General features: G+C 39.2%; 1 protein-coding gene and 1 pseudogene across 1 annotated transcript in view; one reads left to right on the plus strand and one right to left on the minus strand.

Annotated features, from left to right (window-relative positions):
* CIP2A (cellular inhibitor of PP2A) overlaps positions 1-18,640 on the plus strand; it is a 50,306-nt gene that overhangs the window by 10,383 nt on the left and 21,283 nt on the right. Inside the window, exons 3-12 of the mRNA XM_075542562.1 lie at positions 1,205-1,317; positions 2,135-2,229; positions 3,386-3,482; positions 5,082-5,204; positions 5,404-5,549; positions 7,720-7,795; positions 13,407-13,625; positions 14,340-14,499; positions 16,483-16,624; positions 17,614-17,713. Coding sequence (XP_075398677.1) covers positions 1,205-1,317; positions 2,135-2,229; positions 3,386-3,482; positions 5,082-5,204; positions 5,404-5,549; positions 7,720-7,795; positions 13,407-13,625; positions 14,340-14,499; positions 16,483-16,624; positions 17,614-17,713 — 1,271 coding nt within the window. The remainder of the gene's footprint in view (positions 1-1,204; positions 1,318-2,134; positions 2,230-3,385; positions 3,483-5,081; positions 5,205-5,403; positions 5,550-7,719; positions 7,796-13,406; positions 13,626-14,339; positions 14,500-16,482; positions 16,625-17,613; positions 17,714-18,640) is intronic.
* On the minus strand, positions 8,239-9,703 carry LOC142439100 (asparagine synthetase [glutamine-hydrolyzing] pseudogene; annotated as a pseudogene).

Genomic DNA, 18,640 nt, shown 5'->3' on the forward strand with positions numbered 1-18,640 from the left:
GGAAAGCGCAGGTTTCTTTGTGCGTTTATAAGCTTACTACGTGCATATGTAAAAGTCCAGAGATGTTGACAGCATTACCAGAAGTGTGAGCAGAGCATTACTACCCAATAAAACATGTTAGGACAATGGAAATATTCTTTGTCATCCAATATAGTAACCTCTGGCAACAAATGAAGTGTGGAGGGACAGTAGGCTCAGGAACAGGCTCATCCGCACCAATCCATATCTTTTTCTTCTGGGGATACTATAAGGGAACTCTAAAATTTTGGAGGAAAAAATGGAATTGAAAGATAATGAAATATTTCCACAAACTTTGATGCCCCCTCACTTGTCTGAATGCAGTGGTGTGTGTTTTTCCAGAGGTTTTTCTGTGCTCTCACAAATAAGTGTCTGTCATTGGGGATCCCTTTTAAGTGAAAAATGGTATCATGGGACACCAAGACTTACAACCTTTTGTTGTTGTGGTTGTTGTTATTTAACTCTCGGGTAGATCTACATCAGTATCTTTATACCAGCCTAATGGAACAAATAAGTAAGGCAAATTAGCTGCTAACTGAAAAGGCCAGCTTTCCTCTCTGACCAGTCTCCCTGGGAGCTAAAGCTGTCTGCTCCTTTGAAGATGTAGTCTCGGAAACCCTGCGGGTCTTTGAGTTTGAATTAATTAGAACTGTTACTTATTTTAACCAGTCCCTTAATGACCAGCACGCCTGTTCTCTTTGAGATTTTTTTTTAAGAATCAATAGTGAAGTGAACTCTTTTAAAATATTTCTATTGAAAGTTAGTGGGTTTCTACACTGCTTCCCAGAAAGGCTCTCACCAACATTTTGTATGAGGGTGGTGGTCACTTTGGGCAGTAAAATGTACTAGTAGTTTTTAAATTAAAGATCTTAATTGTAAAATTTCTCCAAACATGTAAAGCCAGTCCCTTGAGATTCAAATATTCTACATGAAGAAGTAAATTTGTAAACTGAAAAAGAGGGAAAAGCTCATATGTCCCCATCTTTCCCCCGCCCCCATCTTTTTTTTAGCTCATAACATTTCTGTGATTAGACTTCTGAGTTGAAAGGGATTAGAGGAAAATAGCCTTATTGTGCTTATTGTTTTTATATTGGTAAGTAGAGTATTAATTTTAAAGCATATCTTTTGATGTATGAACTAAACCATGAATGCAAGTGATAAATTGTGTGTGCCATTTTACTTCAAGCTTTAGACAATGAAACCAAAGATTGTCTTCAGAATGCATACAATCTGAACAGCGTGCTAGCCGGGGTGGTGTGTCGGAGCAGTGCTGGCCACAACGAGACCGTGTTTTTGCAGGTACAGGCACCTCCCAGGACTTTGTTACACCTGGTTCTCCCTTCCTTGTTTGTAGATCAAGTGTCAATGCTTATGATACACGGTCAACTTACCGTGTATGTGCAGATATAATACTACATGATTAGCACAGTCTTAATTTTAAGAGCTGATGGGGGCATTTATGTACTACTATTTAAAAATTTCTAGAAGAGGGAAGTTTATCCACACCTAGTGTCATTGTTAAAGGAAAAACATGTATTATAACTGCTTTGTGTCTGGAGATGTGAAATATACATATGAAAATCTAATTTGAGCTGGTGTCTAGCCTCTGTTGAGGAAACAAAAAAAAAAATGAAGCTATAGATAATGTATTATTTGGAATATAAAGTGTCATCCTTTTAAGTGCCTTCAAGTTGGTAAAATGCCAACTTTTTTTTTAATGCCAACATTTATGAAAAATAGACATCGCTAATTAGATGGACATGTACTTTTAGAGCTGTAAAAATTAATGGGATATGATGTTTTTCAGCCTATATCCAAAGGAGCTCTAGTGGCCTAGTGGGTTATGAGTTGGCCTCTCAACTCAAAAGTCAGCAGTTTGAAACTGCCGGCTGCTCTGACGGAGAAAGTTGAGGCTTTCCCTCCCATGGAGATTGACAGCCTTGGGCACCGCAGGGACAGTTGTCTGCCAATATAAAACCATTTAAGAAATAGAGCAGTTCTTACCTTGAACTCTCTCATAAAGTGGTAACATGCACAGAATATGCAGCGTAGTTCATTTTCGAGAGTAGGGAAATGTTCTTGGATGTTTACATACACAACTCTTTATTTTTCTCAGTGTATTCAACTCCTGCAGAGGTTGACATACAACGTCAAAGTTTTCCATTCTGGGGCCAATATAGATGAGTTAATTACATATCTGATAGATCACATGTGAGTATATAGCTTTACTACTCAAACCTTTAAATAATCTGTTAGGTTTTTCTTGGATAAGATTTCAACTTTTTCAATTGTGTAGGACTAATTTTTATTTGCTCCTCTTAAACCAGGATTACATGTTGTAAAGCACCTTTACAGTAACTTTCTTTTATTTTTAAACAATTTATTAGGGGCTCATACAGCTCTTATCACTGTCCATACATATACATACATCAATTGTATAAAGCACATCTGTGCATTCTTTGCCCTAATCATTTTCTTTTTTTTCTCCTCTTTTCTTTTTTTACATTTTATTAGGGACTCATACAACTCTTATCACAATCCATACATATACATACATCAATTGTATAAAGCACATCCATACATTCCCTGCCCCAATCATTCTCAAAGCATTTGCTCTCCACTTAAGCCCTTTGCATCAGGTCCTCTTTTTTTTTCCCCTCCCTCATGTGCCCTTGGTAATTTATACATCGTTATTTTGTCATATCTTGCCCTATCCGGAGTCTCCCTCCCCACACTTCTCTGCCGTCCCTCTCCCAGGGAGGAGGTCACATGTGGATCCTTGTAATCAGTTCCCCCTTTCCAACCCACTCGCCCTTCATTCTCCCAGCATCGCCCCTCACACCCTTGGTCCTGAAGGTATCATCCACCCTGGATTCCCTGTGCCTCCAGCCCTCATATGTACCAGTGTACAACCTCTGCCCTATCCAGCCCTGCCAGGTAGAAATCAGATCATGGTAGTTGGGGGGAGGAAGCATCCAGGTATAGTAACTTTCATAAGGAAAAATTGGGGGCAAAAATTTGTTATTGACACTGATCTTATTATATAGCTATATTTAATCTTCATGATAGGGGAAATATCCTGAGGAAATTTCAGTTAGTCATTCTGACTGTTATTTCTATATTTCTGTGATACAATTGAACAAAGCAATTTGGTTCAGATATAAAATAAATGGTCAGAATTTAACTGGCTCAACATTTACTTCTTGGGCTTTTGGTTTTAGTTGTTGTTTAAAAGGAAACGTATTTCCTTCTCGCTACTGTTATTGGTAGGAAATATTTGGAAGTACAAATTGCTGTGCCTCTTTGAGTCTTCTAGAATTCACCTAAAGCTGTTTCTTGTATTGTACACATGAAACTGAAACAACAGTCAGGCTCCTGAAGATGCCTTAACAATGCCTTGTCTGGGACTATTGGCAAATCTTTGTCGGCACAATCTTTCTGTTCAAACACATATAAAGACTTTGGTAAGTTTATCTTTAAAATGTTATTTTGTGGTGGGTTCTAGGCTTATAATTCTACCTTGTTTTTTTTCCTGTATGAAAATATTTTTAAAGAATTTTTGTGTATAGTCTAGCCAACATGTCAAAGTTGATGAAGCATCAGCTTGACATAAATAACTTGAAGGCCGTAAGGGTTAATGAAATTATAAATACTAAAAGTTTACCTCTCCATTGCATTCCACTGTTAGTCAGATTGAATAGGATTTAGAAATGCTAAGTAAATTTTTGCTTAATAGACATGGGACATAGGAACTCGAGTGGCGTAGTGGTTACCAGTTGGGTTGCTAACCAAGAGGTGAGCAGTTCAATGCAGGCAGCCGCTCCGCAGGAGAACGATGAGGCCGTCTTTCTCGTGGAGTCACAGTCTTGGAAACCCACAGGGAGCAGTTCTAGTCTGTTGTGTAGAGTCAGACTTGACTCAATGGCAGTGGGTTTACTTTGTGCTGCTTTTTCAGACATGGAGGCCATCACTGGCAAGAGATGCTGTTTATCTAACTCCCGTATTTCCACGACATCATTAATAACTCCACCAAACGTAATTGGTGAACAAGTGCCTAATTTTCGCCCTGGCAAAGCGGCCTTGTACATAGCGAGTTAAGCATTGCTAGACTGTTCTCCCAAAGAGCAGCTGTTTGAGATGGGGCAGGAGAGGAGGCGGCTCTCTGCTTCCATGCAGCTTCCCACGCAATCCCTGCCGCTCTCTTCCATGGGAACTCTGGGTGGACTGGACTTGGTGCCCGAGGGCTTGGGTGGAGTGGTTATACTATTATCTGCAACATATGGAGACGCCACAACGTTCATTGAAAATTTCATTACCTCATTATTCTATTTTCCCACAAACTTTTTAAAGCCTCTTGTGCAGGGTCACTGAGTCAGAATTCACTCGATGGCAGTGTGGTTTTTTTTTTAATGAAGGCACCCTTACCACTCGGCTCTGGAATGATCTCTTAAGTGAAAATGATCATCAGAAAGCATGATAAAGTTAACTACTGCCCCAAAATGTGTAATACAAAAGAGCATTTTTAGTTTAATAAAGATAATCTTGATTTTTACCATAATCATGAGTTTCTAACAAATCTAAAGAACCCTTCATATGTCTTTTTTTCAACCATTAGAACTTACACCTACATTTACTGTCAGAATTAGTTATTCTAAGATGATAAAACTTGACAAAAATGCATCTTACACTCCTCTGGCCACTTTGGGGTTCATTTTCTCTGAGTGCTCATTCTTAATACCAGTCTTTGAATTTACCATATATACTCGTGTATAAGCTGAGTTTCAGCACACTTTTAAATGCCGTTTTTGTGGTAAAATTAGGTGCCTCGGCTGATATTTGGGTCGGCTTATACTCGAGTATTTACGATATGTTGACCTTTACTTCTATGATTTTCTCCTCTAAAACATCAGAAAACATCTCTTACCTTTGAGAATAGTCTTTTTTTTTTCATAAAATTGATAATGATTTTTACTAATATTTTGTTTACTTACTTTGCAAGACATGCATTTTAAATCATAATATACAACTAATGTAATTTTTCATTCTGATTTTTTTCTCCGCAGAGTAATGTGAAATCTTTTTATCGAACTCTTATAACCTACCTGGCCCATAGTAGTTTAACTGTGGTTGTGTTTGCACTTTCAATATTATCCAGTTTGACATTAAATGAAGAGGTTGGGGAAAAGGTAAATATGACAAAATATTTATGAAGATAATTGACCTGGAGATTATAGTTTTTAGTACCTTAAAAGTTATTGCCAATTAAATAGATATTTGAGTTTAGAGCTGATAAAATTATGGAATATAATATGATGCCTTTTATGTTTGGGATGATGTCAGCTTCCATTTTTTTGTATAATATACTTTTCCTAATTTGCTTTTAAGCTGTTCCACGCCCGAAACATTCATCAAACGTTTCAGTTAATATTTAATATTCTTGTAAACGGTGATGGTACACTAACTAGAAAGTATTCCGTTGACCTGCTGGTGGACCTCCTTAAAAATCCAAAAATTGCTGATTATCTTACCAGGTATGACTAATAAATTTTAGAGTTTTTTTCCAACCAAGTTGTGTCTATAATACATAAACCTACCTTTAAAGATATAGTAAATGTCAATTCTGTTGGTGCATAGAAGACTAACCCAAGTGCCTTGGCATGTTTTATTCCCATTCTGGTTTTTTTACCCTGAAATATAAATTTATAATCAAATTTTTTACACACCTGTGCATATATGTATATGTTTCAGTCTTTGTCCTATATTTGTAAGGGTGTATTATTTTCCAAAATAGAGACTTCTTGATGAAGAATTATTTTTAAAACCATTTAAAAATTCTGACCATTGTGTTCTTTGAAAGAATATTTGAGGAGCATTCTTATTAGTATGCCTTTGAGTGTTTGGGACTTGATATTTAAAAATGGTAATGTTTCTTTTGGTGCATGCCTTGCATACTTTAAGATAAAATGGAAGTCTAATGATATACAGTATCTTTTCTATCACAGTGGTTTTGTTGAGATAATGATGCTTAATAGTTTGAGATCAGTATATAACTATTTACCAAGAAGCTGTGGACTTTGACATCTTCAGTACAATTTGCCCTTTGCCTACGCTGCTTTAGCGTGTTGTCTGAGTTAATGTTCTCTATAGTCTCTCTCTGGCTCCTGCTACTCATGCCAATGGCTACACAAAACTCACAGACAACATTATTCTACACACAGTCTCATACGATCTTATCTTCTTTGATAGTTTTCCCAATCTCTTAATACCTCCCATCCAGATGACTTGTCTTTCATTTATAAAAATGCTCAGCTTTCATCTACTCTTCAACAATGTCCCTTTTACAATCTGACCTCCCATTGTGTTAAAGCTGTATCTCCACATTCTCACTTTAAAAATCTGGCCGTGTGAGACATCTCAGGCTTATTTTGTTGCGTTTGCCCTCCTCCTGTGGCCTTCTGTCTAATCGTCAGACTGGAAGTAGAATGTCTCTTCTCTAGAAGCACGTGTTCATGTATTTGTGTGCTCTCCTTCCGTACTCCCTCGGGGTGCTGGATGGAATAAGCTCCTCCTGTCTTAGAACTTAAGTATTCTTTGAAACTCACGTCTTGGAAGCCCCTCAGCTCCTCACGCCTGCTGTGTTAGGCCGAGTTGACCAGAGAGACAATTCAGTGACACTCAGATGTATAAGAGAAAGCTTTATGTCAACAAGTAATTATAGGTCCAGAAAACAGCCCGGCCCGGTCCACCCTAAGTCCACAAGCCTGGTGCTAGTCCATAAGTCCCTGTTCAGAATCACACCGCCATCTGCAATGATGCAGATGCAGGAAGATCACTGGCCAGCAGGTACAAAGTCGTGTGGATTCGAGGTTGGTGAAAACCTGGTAGGGCGCTGGCGTTTCTCAGGGTCGCCAGCAACAGGAGGGTGGAAGCAGAGAGAGAGGGGACAGATTCCAGAGAACTGTTTAGAAGGTGACACCTCCTAGTGAGGTTTTCGGGCTGCGATATGACTGACCGGCTAAGCTCCACCCATACCTTCTCACAGGTGCCTTGTTGGCACACAGAAAGCTAACTGTTCCACCTGCCTGGCCACGTGTGGGTTTGCTACTATTCCTCTTTCCACGTCAGCTCCTTCGTCCCCCCGTTTCTGTTAGTGCTTCCTTGCTTTTTGCCTCCATGCTAGCCTTGTGAATGTCCACACCTAGAGTGCAGGACTCTGTCTAACAGGAGTGGTGCCTCTGGTACCTCTCAGAGCCACACCAGTTTACGTACTCCAACCAAGGAAGAATGGGGGTAAGTAACCATGGCTCTTAAGTCTGCGTTGGCAGGGCCAAGCTTCATGCCTGGCAATTGTGCATCCTTGATTAATAAACAGCTGTCTAATTCATTGAATCCCTTCTGTGTCCGTTGAATTTTTACAAATTGAGCGCAGCCTTTAAAAAATAAGATTCAATAATTTGCTCGGTACATGGATCCTTATTTTCACTAGTTAGTCAATGACAAGCCAAATTATGTATATCATGGTCATAGGATATGTTTCTTATTTAAGTGTAAAGTTTACAAACACTATGTTCTGTATTAAAAGCCCCAAATGAATAAATGATAAAAAATACACTTCAATCTTATGTTTATCTTGTAGATCCATGCTTCTTGCTGTATCAGTTACATAATTACAACCCATCTCTACTTTCATTTCACACCTAGGTATGAGCACTTTTCTTCATGTCTTCATCAAGTAATAGGCCTTCTTAACGGGAAGGACCCTGATTCTTCTTTCAAGGTATGTGCAAACACAACTTTTTATTTTAAACCTTTAACAAACTACAGAGTGTGGAAAAACACTAAGTGCGCTGCTCTCTGAATTTTTACAAACTGAACAACGTCATCCAGAAGGTGCACAGATAAGAAAATAGCAGGGATAGATCTTTGGAAACCCTTCTCTAAGTTAATTTCAGTTACTATCCCCTACTTCATAGCGCTCAGCCTTCAAAAGGTAATTTCTATCCTGAATTCAACAGCTTTTGGCTCCATTTTTTTATCTTAAAAGGCTGTCTTATTGATTCTTTGTCTAGATTGTTTTTGTTCAGCGTTACGATGTTAAATTCATCTATGGCTGTTATGAGAGGTCTGGCTTTTACATTCCCTGCCTTTCAGGGAGCATGTGCACATGTTTCCCTTGGGCAAAAACCTAGCAGTGGAATCACGAGAGCAGCAGTTCTCAGCTCAAGTAAACTTGGGCAGTTGGCTCCTCGTTCCCAGGGCCCAGCTGTGGTACTGTACAACGCCAAACCAGCAGCATTCCCGTGGACTGTTCTGCTTAGAAAGCACTGAGGCTTTGGCGACTGACTTGTAATGGGTGAGCACGCAGGCCGAAGGGTCCATGGCATTGATCCACTTAGGCAGCCAGTAATGGGTCAGCCAGCCAGCCCGGCCAGGGTAGTGGCGTTCAAAGGGCTGACGGTAGCAGTAAGCTGCTTTCGTTTTCGGAGTGTGGAAGGGAACCTTCTCCGAGGCAGTTACCATCGTTGTATCATCCACCGGATGTTCAACAAAGTCCTGTAAAATCCTGAACCAAGAATTCTGCACCGAGGTGATCCCGTCGCTGAAAGTTTCTTTCGGTCGCCAAAGAATCTCTTTAGGTAGCAGATTAGTGTCCTCAAAGGCCTCTCGCGGGAGATGTTTGTCTATGACATGCTTTGGAATCCTCCCTGGTGGGAAAGACAAGTAGTAGGAAGAGAACCAGTGATCCAGGAATGGGACTCTCAGTTCAAGGCCACGGGCAGCAGTAGTTCAATCTGCACAGAGAACATCAAAGAAGTAGAATTCTTTCAGGAGCCTCTCACTCTCTTCCTCAGCTTTCTCAGCAGACGGCACCTTGTGAAAATATGTGTAACCTGTGTAAGTTCATCTGGACCTTCTCCAGAGACGATGACCACACCATCTGTGTGCTTCCGGATGTGTTTGGAAATTAAATACCTACCCACGGAAGCACGAACTGTTGTAATGTGATAAGTTTCCAAGGAGAATATGACTCATCCAGGGCCTGAATTCCTTCCTCAGAATTAAAGAGGACCTCCTGGTGCTCACTTCCAATGTGATTTGCTACTTTTCTAGCAGCCTGTAAATCAGGGCTGTCTTCCATCCCAATAGCAAACGTCCAGAAGGGAAACTGAACATGGGCCTCTAAGCTGCTTCGTCAGGGTGGCAGCAACTAGGCTGGAACCCAGTCCCCCTGATAAAAAGCATCCTATCCTTCTGTCCACCATCAAACGCTTCTTCACAGCATTGTTCAGGAGGATCCGGATGTTGTTCTTGACGGTCTCTATCTCAAAACCTGGGAATGGTTTCTCCACATTGAAACACGTGGCGTGCTGAGGCGCATCCCGACAATGATGGTATTTGACCCTGTCTGCAGACACGACTATGCCATTGGGCTTTAAGTCCGCAGCTTCTAGTGTCCCGGAATTCTTAATGAACGCTCTCCATGACCTTTTGGAAGGCCCCTCATGTATATATCATATACACACATACACATCAGATATCTTTCTAGTCTGCGAGCGGTCTTTACACTGCCGTAATGTCTTAATTTTAATGTAGCTCATGTATTGATTATCTTGTACAGTTAGTGCTTTGTGGCTCAATTAAGAAAATATTGGCATATTCCAAACTCACCAAGATAGATTTCCATGTTTTCCTCTAAAAAACCTTATAGTTTTACCTTTCGTATTTTTTAATGAGTCAGAGTCATCTCGGTGCAGTGTTGTGATTCTGAATACAGAAAATCTAAAATCTATAAAAATAATTATAACTAAATTATGCTTGGCAAATACAAAATCAACGTGTGTGTATAAAATTGGGGTGTGTAGAATATGGGAAGCTGATTATAAAATTTATGTGACTATGCAAAGATCTAAAGGTCACCATAAAAAAATTAAGTTGATGCCAACTCATAGTTTTCCCACAAATGCTAGAGCGAGTTCTTTGACTAGAGAATCAATAGTGGCTGACAACATAAATGACAGCGTCACTCAGAATTCGACCAGATTGAAAAATACCTGGAAGTTTAAGTTAACCTTTCAGTGAGAGTTTCTAATGAAGGCAATTACAAAGTAAAAGGAGGAAGTCATGCACTTTCAAATGGTAAAGGCAAGTCTCTTTCAAGAACTTGAATAAAGGGAAAGGCCATATTCAGTAAAGAGGTTGACAAAGAGTCAAGGAGGTTGGCAAAGATACTTGCAAAGGGAGTCCAAGAGTTAACGGCAACAGCAAATACTGTTTTGAACGTGATCCTGCAATAAGTGATGGATAGATGGATAGCTTGAATGGGTATGGAAAGGAGAGAGGAGTATTTATGTAGTGGATTGTGAGTTGGGCTGCGAGCTGCTACGCCATCAGTTTGAAACCACGAAGCACCTCAAGGGAGAAAGACATAGGCTTTCTATTCCCGTAAAGAGTTAACTATCAGAAACCCACAGGGGCAGTTCTACCCTGGGCTTAAAGCGCCATATAAGTCAAAATTGACTTGCTGGCAGTGAGTTTTGGTATTTTGGTCCCATAACCACCAACCACCACAGGAGAAAGATGAGCTTCTCTATTCCTATACAGAGTTACTGTCAGAAACCTGCAGGGGAAGTTGTCCTCTATTCCACAGGGCCTCTGTGAGTCAAGCTGACTCGGTAGTAGTGAGGTACACCCACTCAGGTGACACATGCACACTTACAGTGAATGTTTATACATTGTCCCTGCAACTATGAGGACAGGACTTTCCTAGTTTACATTTTTTTTCTGCTAGACAAGCATTGAGCAACTCACTCTAAGTTAGTGCACCCAGTGGCATCACTTCTAAAGGTTCCTTTGGTCACAGTGAATTTTTTCATACAACCAGTTTCGCTCCAACCTCATTTTTTGTGATGGCCAGTGTAAGAGAATCACATGTGACTGTGAAATTTTGCTTCCAGCCCAAGAAAAAAAATCTCACAGAAACTTGTGATGCTGCACACAACTTACAAGGGCAGCGCTGTGGGAAAAACTCAAGTGTAAAAGTGGTTTTCTCATTTCAAAAACAGTAAAATGTCAATCATGACAAGCCTCGTCTGGACACCCGTCAACTTCCCAAATAGATGAGAATGTTGCCTCGTATAGTTCAGTTGGAGTTCATTCCACCAAAGCAGGCTGTTAATCAAGCGGTACTGAAAAGATTGCGTTAAAAAGGCTTCATTTGTGGCAGACGGGACTGGTCTGCCACCATGACAATGCACCTGCTTATGCAGCCATCTCAATGCACCAGTTTTTGGCACGAAACACCAAACCCAGCATGCCTCTTTTCCCCTGTGCTGTACTCACCTGACCTTGCTCTGTGCGACTTCTTTATGTTTCTGCGAATGCAGAGACACTAAAGAACGGTGATTTACAGAGAAGAAGCGAAGAAAAAACCGAGGGAGGTGCTGTCAGCCATCCAAAGAGTTGAGTTTGAAAAATGTTTCCAAGAATGGAATTGCAGATTTGACAAATGCATTAAGCGTAATGGAGGGTACTTTGAAGGTGATAAGGTTGTTTTGTTAAAATTAAATACATAGCTTTGAAAAGAAAAATTCCAGTGTTCTTGGGGGGGGGGTACCCCCTCCTATATCCATGTATGTCATGGAGCATATGAAGTCAGAGTTATGAAAATTATTAAACTGCCAAAAACCTTGAAAGACTGAGTCAGTTTGCTTGGGGAATCAAGACCACAGTGCCAGAAGCAAGGCCAAGGTCTGTTGGTATAACACATTTCACAAAGTTGTGTCCTACTTCGTTGAGTAGAGATAGGGCCTTAAAATCTCATGTGGTCATCTAAGGTACAATTGTTGGGCTCTCTGTCTGGTAGAGAAGAATGGTGAGAATGAAAATCAGAATCAGTCTAATGAACTAATGGACCAAGCACATATCAGTCTAAATGGTCCTGGCACCAAAGGAACTAGATGGCCCCTGCCTATCAGCAACTGCTCTTATCCCTTAGAAAGGCTTGAATTCAGCAGGAGGAAGAATGTGGAGTAAAACTCAACATCATAAAAGAGGCCAGGCTTTTTGTTTATATTCTTTCACTGAAAAAAGCAATGGGAACAGCCAACCAGCACACCTTAGAATATTGACCATTTGGGCCCAGGATGGCTACATTTTCTCAAGGACAAAATTCAGAAGGCTTGGTGAAAACAGGGATGGATACAGGATAGGAGGTAGAATGGGTGATGTATGTTATATGGTGGGGATTACAGTGAGTGAGATGAAATAGTGTGTATGAGTCTTTGAATGCAAAAGTGGTAGCTCTATAAACATTCACTCAACTCATATAAGAGGCTAAAAGTAAAATAGATCAGATGATCATTTTTATAATAAATGTTAATGGAGGGAATTCTATATATTTCAGGGACTTTCCCAACCCTATGTCCTTTATGTGTTAACAGAGATAAAGAGAGGTAGAAAAGAAATGGATAAGTAAACAGATACCAAGATACCATTCATACAAAATGATAGGTTGGTAGTATAAGGAATGAAGCAGACTAAGTTAAGCAAGGTTGCGGTGGGCTACTGTCTAATAGTGTGCGTATAAGGCCCAAAGTATGAAATCAAGAAGGAACAGTCAAGGAGCATAATACCAGCAATGTACAAAATAATGTGAAAATAATCATCAACATTTTCAATAGATTGCCACTCTTAATCTTATCCTAATATAGGGTTGCTATGCGTCAGTATCAACTCTATCTGAGGCTTTTTTCAGTTGTTTTTTTTATGTGTTTTATAGAGTGAGCCTTAAATCCTAGGATAACTACATTTTCTTAATTACTAATTTTATTTTTTTAATTATTTTTCATCTCAGGAACAAAGCATGTTGGTGGTGGTAACCTCTGCGCGTATACACACACACCCTCCTCCCCGCTTACTCCATAAAGAGTACGTTAGTTGAAGTTGCCCCTTTCCGCTGACTTTCCTAGTCTTACTTTTCCCAAGTTACTGCGTCCCACTCACTGCCCCTTGGGACAGGGTGGACCTGCCCCACTGGCTTCCCTCCGCGAAGTCTGCCCGGCAACACGCTGTCGGGTTCTGTGTTTCACACGGCAGCTGGTGGGTTCCAAATGACCGCATCGTTCGTAACGGGGGGCTTAAGCATTTTGCCAGTAGGGCCCTTTCATTAGTGGGATGGCCGTTAGCAAATAAATTCCTTTGCGACTTTCTGGTACTTAATCACACAATTTGAAAAATATTAGTGACAGGATAAGTGGAAGCTGAATTTAGTTTGGGGATTAGAGGATTTTCTTTTCTAGAAAAATGTAATTTTTAGCTTCACCGTTTGATTGCTTTGTGCATTAAAGTCCTGTGATACTGACATTTAATGAAGACTTTATATTGCACAGGTTTTAGAATTACTTCTTGCCTTCTGTTCAGTGACTCAGCTGCGCCATGTGCTCACTCAGAAGATATTTGAACAGGCTCCGTCTGGCAGCACCGTCCTGGGAAGCCGTTCTAAATGTTTAGAACCCACTGTGGCTTTACTTCGTTGGTCAAGCCAACCCCTGGATGCTTCAGAAAACTGTTCTATTTTAGCATTGCAGTTGTTCAAGGAAATATTTGAGGTAACAGGATGATTTGGCTTTGTGCGAGAAATGTTCATCCTTATTTCATTTGTTATCAGCCACATGACTTGCCTTCATTCAGCTTTTTATGTTTCTGCATGTATGAGCTCCCCCAACACTGAGTAGCTTGTGTCTACTCAGTCCAGTATATTAACTGGAGGTAGTAACTAAGATTTAGATCTTTGGATGTTTTGTGACAATGACTTTTCAGTAGTCACCTTCTGTCCTTCCATCTTTGCATATATTATTTATCTACTGTATTAAATGGTCGAGTAGTTTAATATCAGGATTTTGATGTCAGTCAGTGAAATGGAATGGAGCCTATATATGTAAGAATGATTGATTGGTGTTCACTAAGCTTTATATACAAATTCTTTATATTTTATATTGGTCAAGATTCTTAATTTTATCATTAAAAACATTTGATATTCTTAATTGAAATTATTTATGGTTAGAGAATACTAAGGCTAATAAGCAAATCCAAGATACTACCTTTCAGTAAATGTTTCTAATTTAGAGCAGTACACGCATATCCATTTGAAAAAGTCTTATTCCATCTGAGATGAAAGTTAGCATATCCTTGAGACTGAATGAAAAGATAAGATTTTGTACAACTCAAGGCAATGAAATTTATGAGTATTACAGCTCAATGATCACTATTTCTGTGTATTACACTTTATTTCTAATTGGTGGTGGTGATGGTTAATTCTGCAGGATATCATAGATACTGCTTCCTGTTCCTCAGCCGATCAGTTTGTGAACCTTCTGCTGCCTACAATCCTTGACCAACTTCAATTTACAGAACAAAATTTAGATGATACCTTAATTAGGAAAAAATGTGAAAGGATGATCAAGGCCATTGAAATTTTTTTAAATATCCTTTTCGGTCACAAATGTGGAAACTATGTAAATAACTATTCACTCTTTCCGTAAAGCTGCATTTACTCATTTAGTGTTTATTTTGCAACAGGATTTAAAGTCTAAAAGAAATTCAGTAGTAAATACGTTAATAGTAAAACTGTTAGTGCTAAAATGCATGTTAAGGTACATCTTAAACTTTATGTAAACATTTCTACCACGAGTTGAGATTAGAAGCTATATTCTAAAATGATTATTCTGTTCTTCCCTGTTGATCCAACTTCTGATTTTGATGCTAATTGCTGCCCTGGATAATTAGTGATGCCATTTTTGGTGGAATATCTAGAAGATAAGGAAATATTGGTAGGGCTACTTCTGTGTTGTCATCCCCCCCTCCCCCTCCTGAAAAAAAAGCAGCAAGCAGTTGGGTTTTTTATTCTGTCCTATTTTTCAGCTTTGGAGCATTGTTTATTTATTTTCCAAAACCATTTTATTGGGAGCTAATACAGATAACATTTCATAGTTCAGTCATATTCAGCAGTATTGTACAATTGCTACCACAATCAGTTTCTAAACATGCTCTTCTTGGACCCTTGATATCAGCTCCTCTTTAAACCCCCGTCTCCCCGGGGTACCCCCCAGGAACCCTTATTCTACTTGTTGTCTCTATAGGTTCATTTATTTTTGTCTAGATATTTTTGGTTCATTTCAAAAATTAAAATCGATATCTCTACATGTTTCAATAATTATATCAAATGTGATTTTAGAAAGAGACAACTATGTCAAGACATGTTAACTTATCTCAGTAAAAGAAACCCTTGAGTACAACTAGGGTGACTGCTTCAGTCATATGTACTAACTTTCCTGAGTCTTCTGTGTTAATTCTTCTTTTATGATCAACTGATTCTAAATTCCTTAGAAGTCCAATCCAAATTCTTTCAAAGTTAAACCAAACCCAGATGATGATCCTATACAGAAGTTTCTGAGCTAATTCTCCCATGAAAGAGTTTGTAGTTTTAAGGCAATTGGTAGCAGTGAGCCTCTATATGTCAGCCCTATATCTTAAATTTACCCAGCCGGGCTTCCTTTTATCTTAGATCAACAGGAATGTGCTCAACTTTGTCCTGTCCTAGAGCAAACTCAACCTCTGTTTAATCTTCTGAGTTACTGCTCCTTAATTTTCATAATCTTTTACAGCAGTTCTTTCCCACACTGGCCAGTACACTTGAAGAATATTTTTTAAAATCTTAACACAAAGTCCTTACTTCCAGTGGAAATGTGAAACCCTAGAATCTGTGTGTGTGTGTGTGTGTGTGTGTGTGTGTGTGTGTGTGTGTTTCAATTATTCGGTTGATTTTACTACCTAAAGTTGAAAACATGCCCTAGGGTTATATGATTACTCTGCTGTCCTACTCCTTATAATTAGTACACACAGCAGACTCTTATTAAGTGGTACCATAACTTGAGCCTTTTTAATCCTAGATATTCAATTTAACATAGACTCAATTTGAAATAACTTTCTTTAACTTATTAATCGATTATTATCACTGCTAATAAAAGATTCACCTCCAGTTGAAAAGGCAAATCTTGTTTTATCGCTAGTGAGAAACGTTTAGTGCTAATCTGGATGACTTAGCAGTAACGTAAATTTCTGAAGTTTCCTTTTCAGACCTGGAGCTATTGCAAGGATACAATAATTGCCATGAAGTCATCCTGAGCACCGTAAAAGCAGAGTTGCTGTTGTGTTGGCTTCTGCCCTATACAACCGTGTGTGTCAGAGTAGACCTGCGTCTCATAGGTTTTCATTGAATGAGTTTTGGGAATGAGCCCTTCCTCTTGATTGAGGCATTTCTGGGTGGACTTAATCGCCAACCTTTGTTTAGCAATCTAGTGCATTGACCTTAGTTTGTACTATCTAGGGGCCCCAAACGCTATTAAGTGCTAAACAAATATAAGGTGTTTTAAGAAATTCCTGTTTGTATCCCTTAACAAAACCTACCTCTCTGTGGAGAGGAAGCTCTCAAAATGCATGTTGCAAAATTTCTGACTACTGTCAAGTGCACGACTCTGATAGAACAGCAGTTCACATACGGCAAGATTGACCTGGGGTTCGGAACAAAGGTAGCAGATTCGGAGCTGTGGTGAGTATATGACAGCCACGTAACGAAAGTTTAAACAAAATTATTTAAATTTAAAAATCGTTTAATGGCAATGCTTTCTATCTTTTATGGAGCACATCAACTCTTTTATAGCAGAGAAGCAACAAGCTTTTATCATAATGATTTTGCCTAATTCAGTTCATAGACTGTTAACCCTTACAATTTCATTTTTAATTGTTTAGCTTTATTTTGCTTTGTTTTAATTAATTGTGGCTATCTGTTTTTGTTACTCCCAAACATTTCTTTCCCAAACTTCTTTTTGAGATTTTTCTGCATGTAGTTTTACAATTCTAAATGAAAAAACATTTTTGCAACAAGGAAAAACCTTCATTGGTGAAGGCTTTCTATTACCAGGGACAACTCTTTTTCTTTAATGATTAAAGGTGGATTTTAACTAAGAGTATTAAGATAATCTTCAGTGCCCTTAGCCCTTGATGAATTAAATTCATTTGACAAATCTTTATGCTAAATGCTAGACACCATGATTGTTCAAATTTCCATAAATGTCATATTTGTCGGTGATTGCACTCAGAAACAAAGTAATCTCTCCATTTTTGTATACTCCTCTTCAGGTGTAAAGTTCAGAACACAGTGCCTAGTGGGTGTTCAACAACTCGGTTGACTAAGATTGCCGTCTAGTGTTGATATTCCATTGACAAAGTAAAGACTTATTTAGGCCATACTGCTTACATTACCGATAATTTTGAGCAGAAAGTGTAAAGATGTCAGTATTTGAAAGTAGAATGAGAATTGCTGTCTAAAATTGTATTGTTGATGCCATTGTGTTATTTTTGGCTCCTGGATTATAAGGATGTTGGTGTCTGATATTTGTACTTCTCGACAAAGTGATTACTGTCTTGAAGTTTAAAATCAAACAAATGTTGGCCTTTTGCTTTCTTTAGAATTATGAAGGGAAATGCCTCTCAGCAAATTTTGAGTTAACCAGTTTTAACCATCACTTATTTTTAAAGCAAACTCGCTGCTGATGTGATTTTGAAAACTCTTGATTTGATGAACAAGCTTAAGCACTTGGTTTCTGGTATGGAAGTAAGCTTCTACAAAATCCTTCAGGTGAGTTTACGCTCTTCAAACATTGCACTGTGTCCATACATAAAGGTCTCCTAACAGATGTCGCTGTTTTAATGTTTTTCATCTTTTGAAGATGTTTCTCTGGAATTTATCATCAGAAGACAGTATTAAAGTTGTAAATTTCTTAAATACTTGTAGTATTCTTCGGACAGTTATTTTACGAGCTCCGATAGAAGTGGGGCATAAGAAATCCTGACTCAGTTGCTCAGAATTCTGGCTTAGTGGTGCTTCCTTGGCCTTTTTACTTCCTGGTATCAGATTTGTAAGGTTCTCCATTTGTTTCTATAGGCATATTCAGGATTGGACTTTTTTCCTTTGAGACATCTATTGGGGGCTCTTACATCTCTTATCACAATCCATACATTCATCCAGTGGGTCAAGCACATTTGCACATAGACCGCCACCATCATTTTCAAAGCATTTTCTTTCTGCTTGAGCCCTTGATCTCAGCTCCTCATTTTCCCCTCACTGCCCTGCACACCCTCCTTCATGAACCTTGATAAGTTATAGATTATTATTTTCATATCTTACAGGGGTCCTCAAACTACGGCCCACGGGCCTCATGCAGCCCACCAAGGACATTTATCCGGGTGTTTTTGCCCCATTTGTTTATTTACTTCAAGATATGTGCAGTGTGCATATGAATTTGTTCATAGTTTTTGTTTAAACTACAATCCAGCCCTCCAATGGGCCCGAGAGACAGTGAAGTGGCCCCCTCTTTAAAATTTTTGAGGACTCTCATCTTGCATCATCCTCTGTCTCACTTCACCCTTGGGTGGATTAGTGCCCTGCCCCCACCCTCACCCCCATGTCTTTTTTAATTCCTCTTTGTTTCACCCTATTTAGTTGGCTGCCGTATGTATCCCTGGGTTGGATTTGGCCCCTGCCATAGTAGCTGGTCCTCACCCC

This window comes from Tenrec ecaudatus, chromosome 2 (genome assembly GCF_050624435.1).
Source record: "Tenrec ecaudatus isolate mTenEca1 chromosome 2, mTenEca1.hap1, whole genome shotgun sequence".
Classification (NCBI taxonomy): Eukaryota; Metazoa; Chordata; class Mammalia; order Afrosoricida; family Tenrecidae; genus Tenrec; species Tenrec ecaudatus.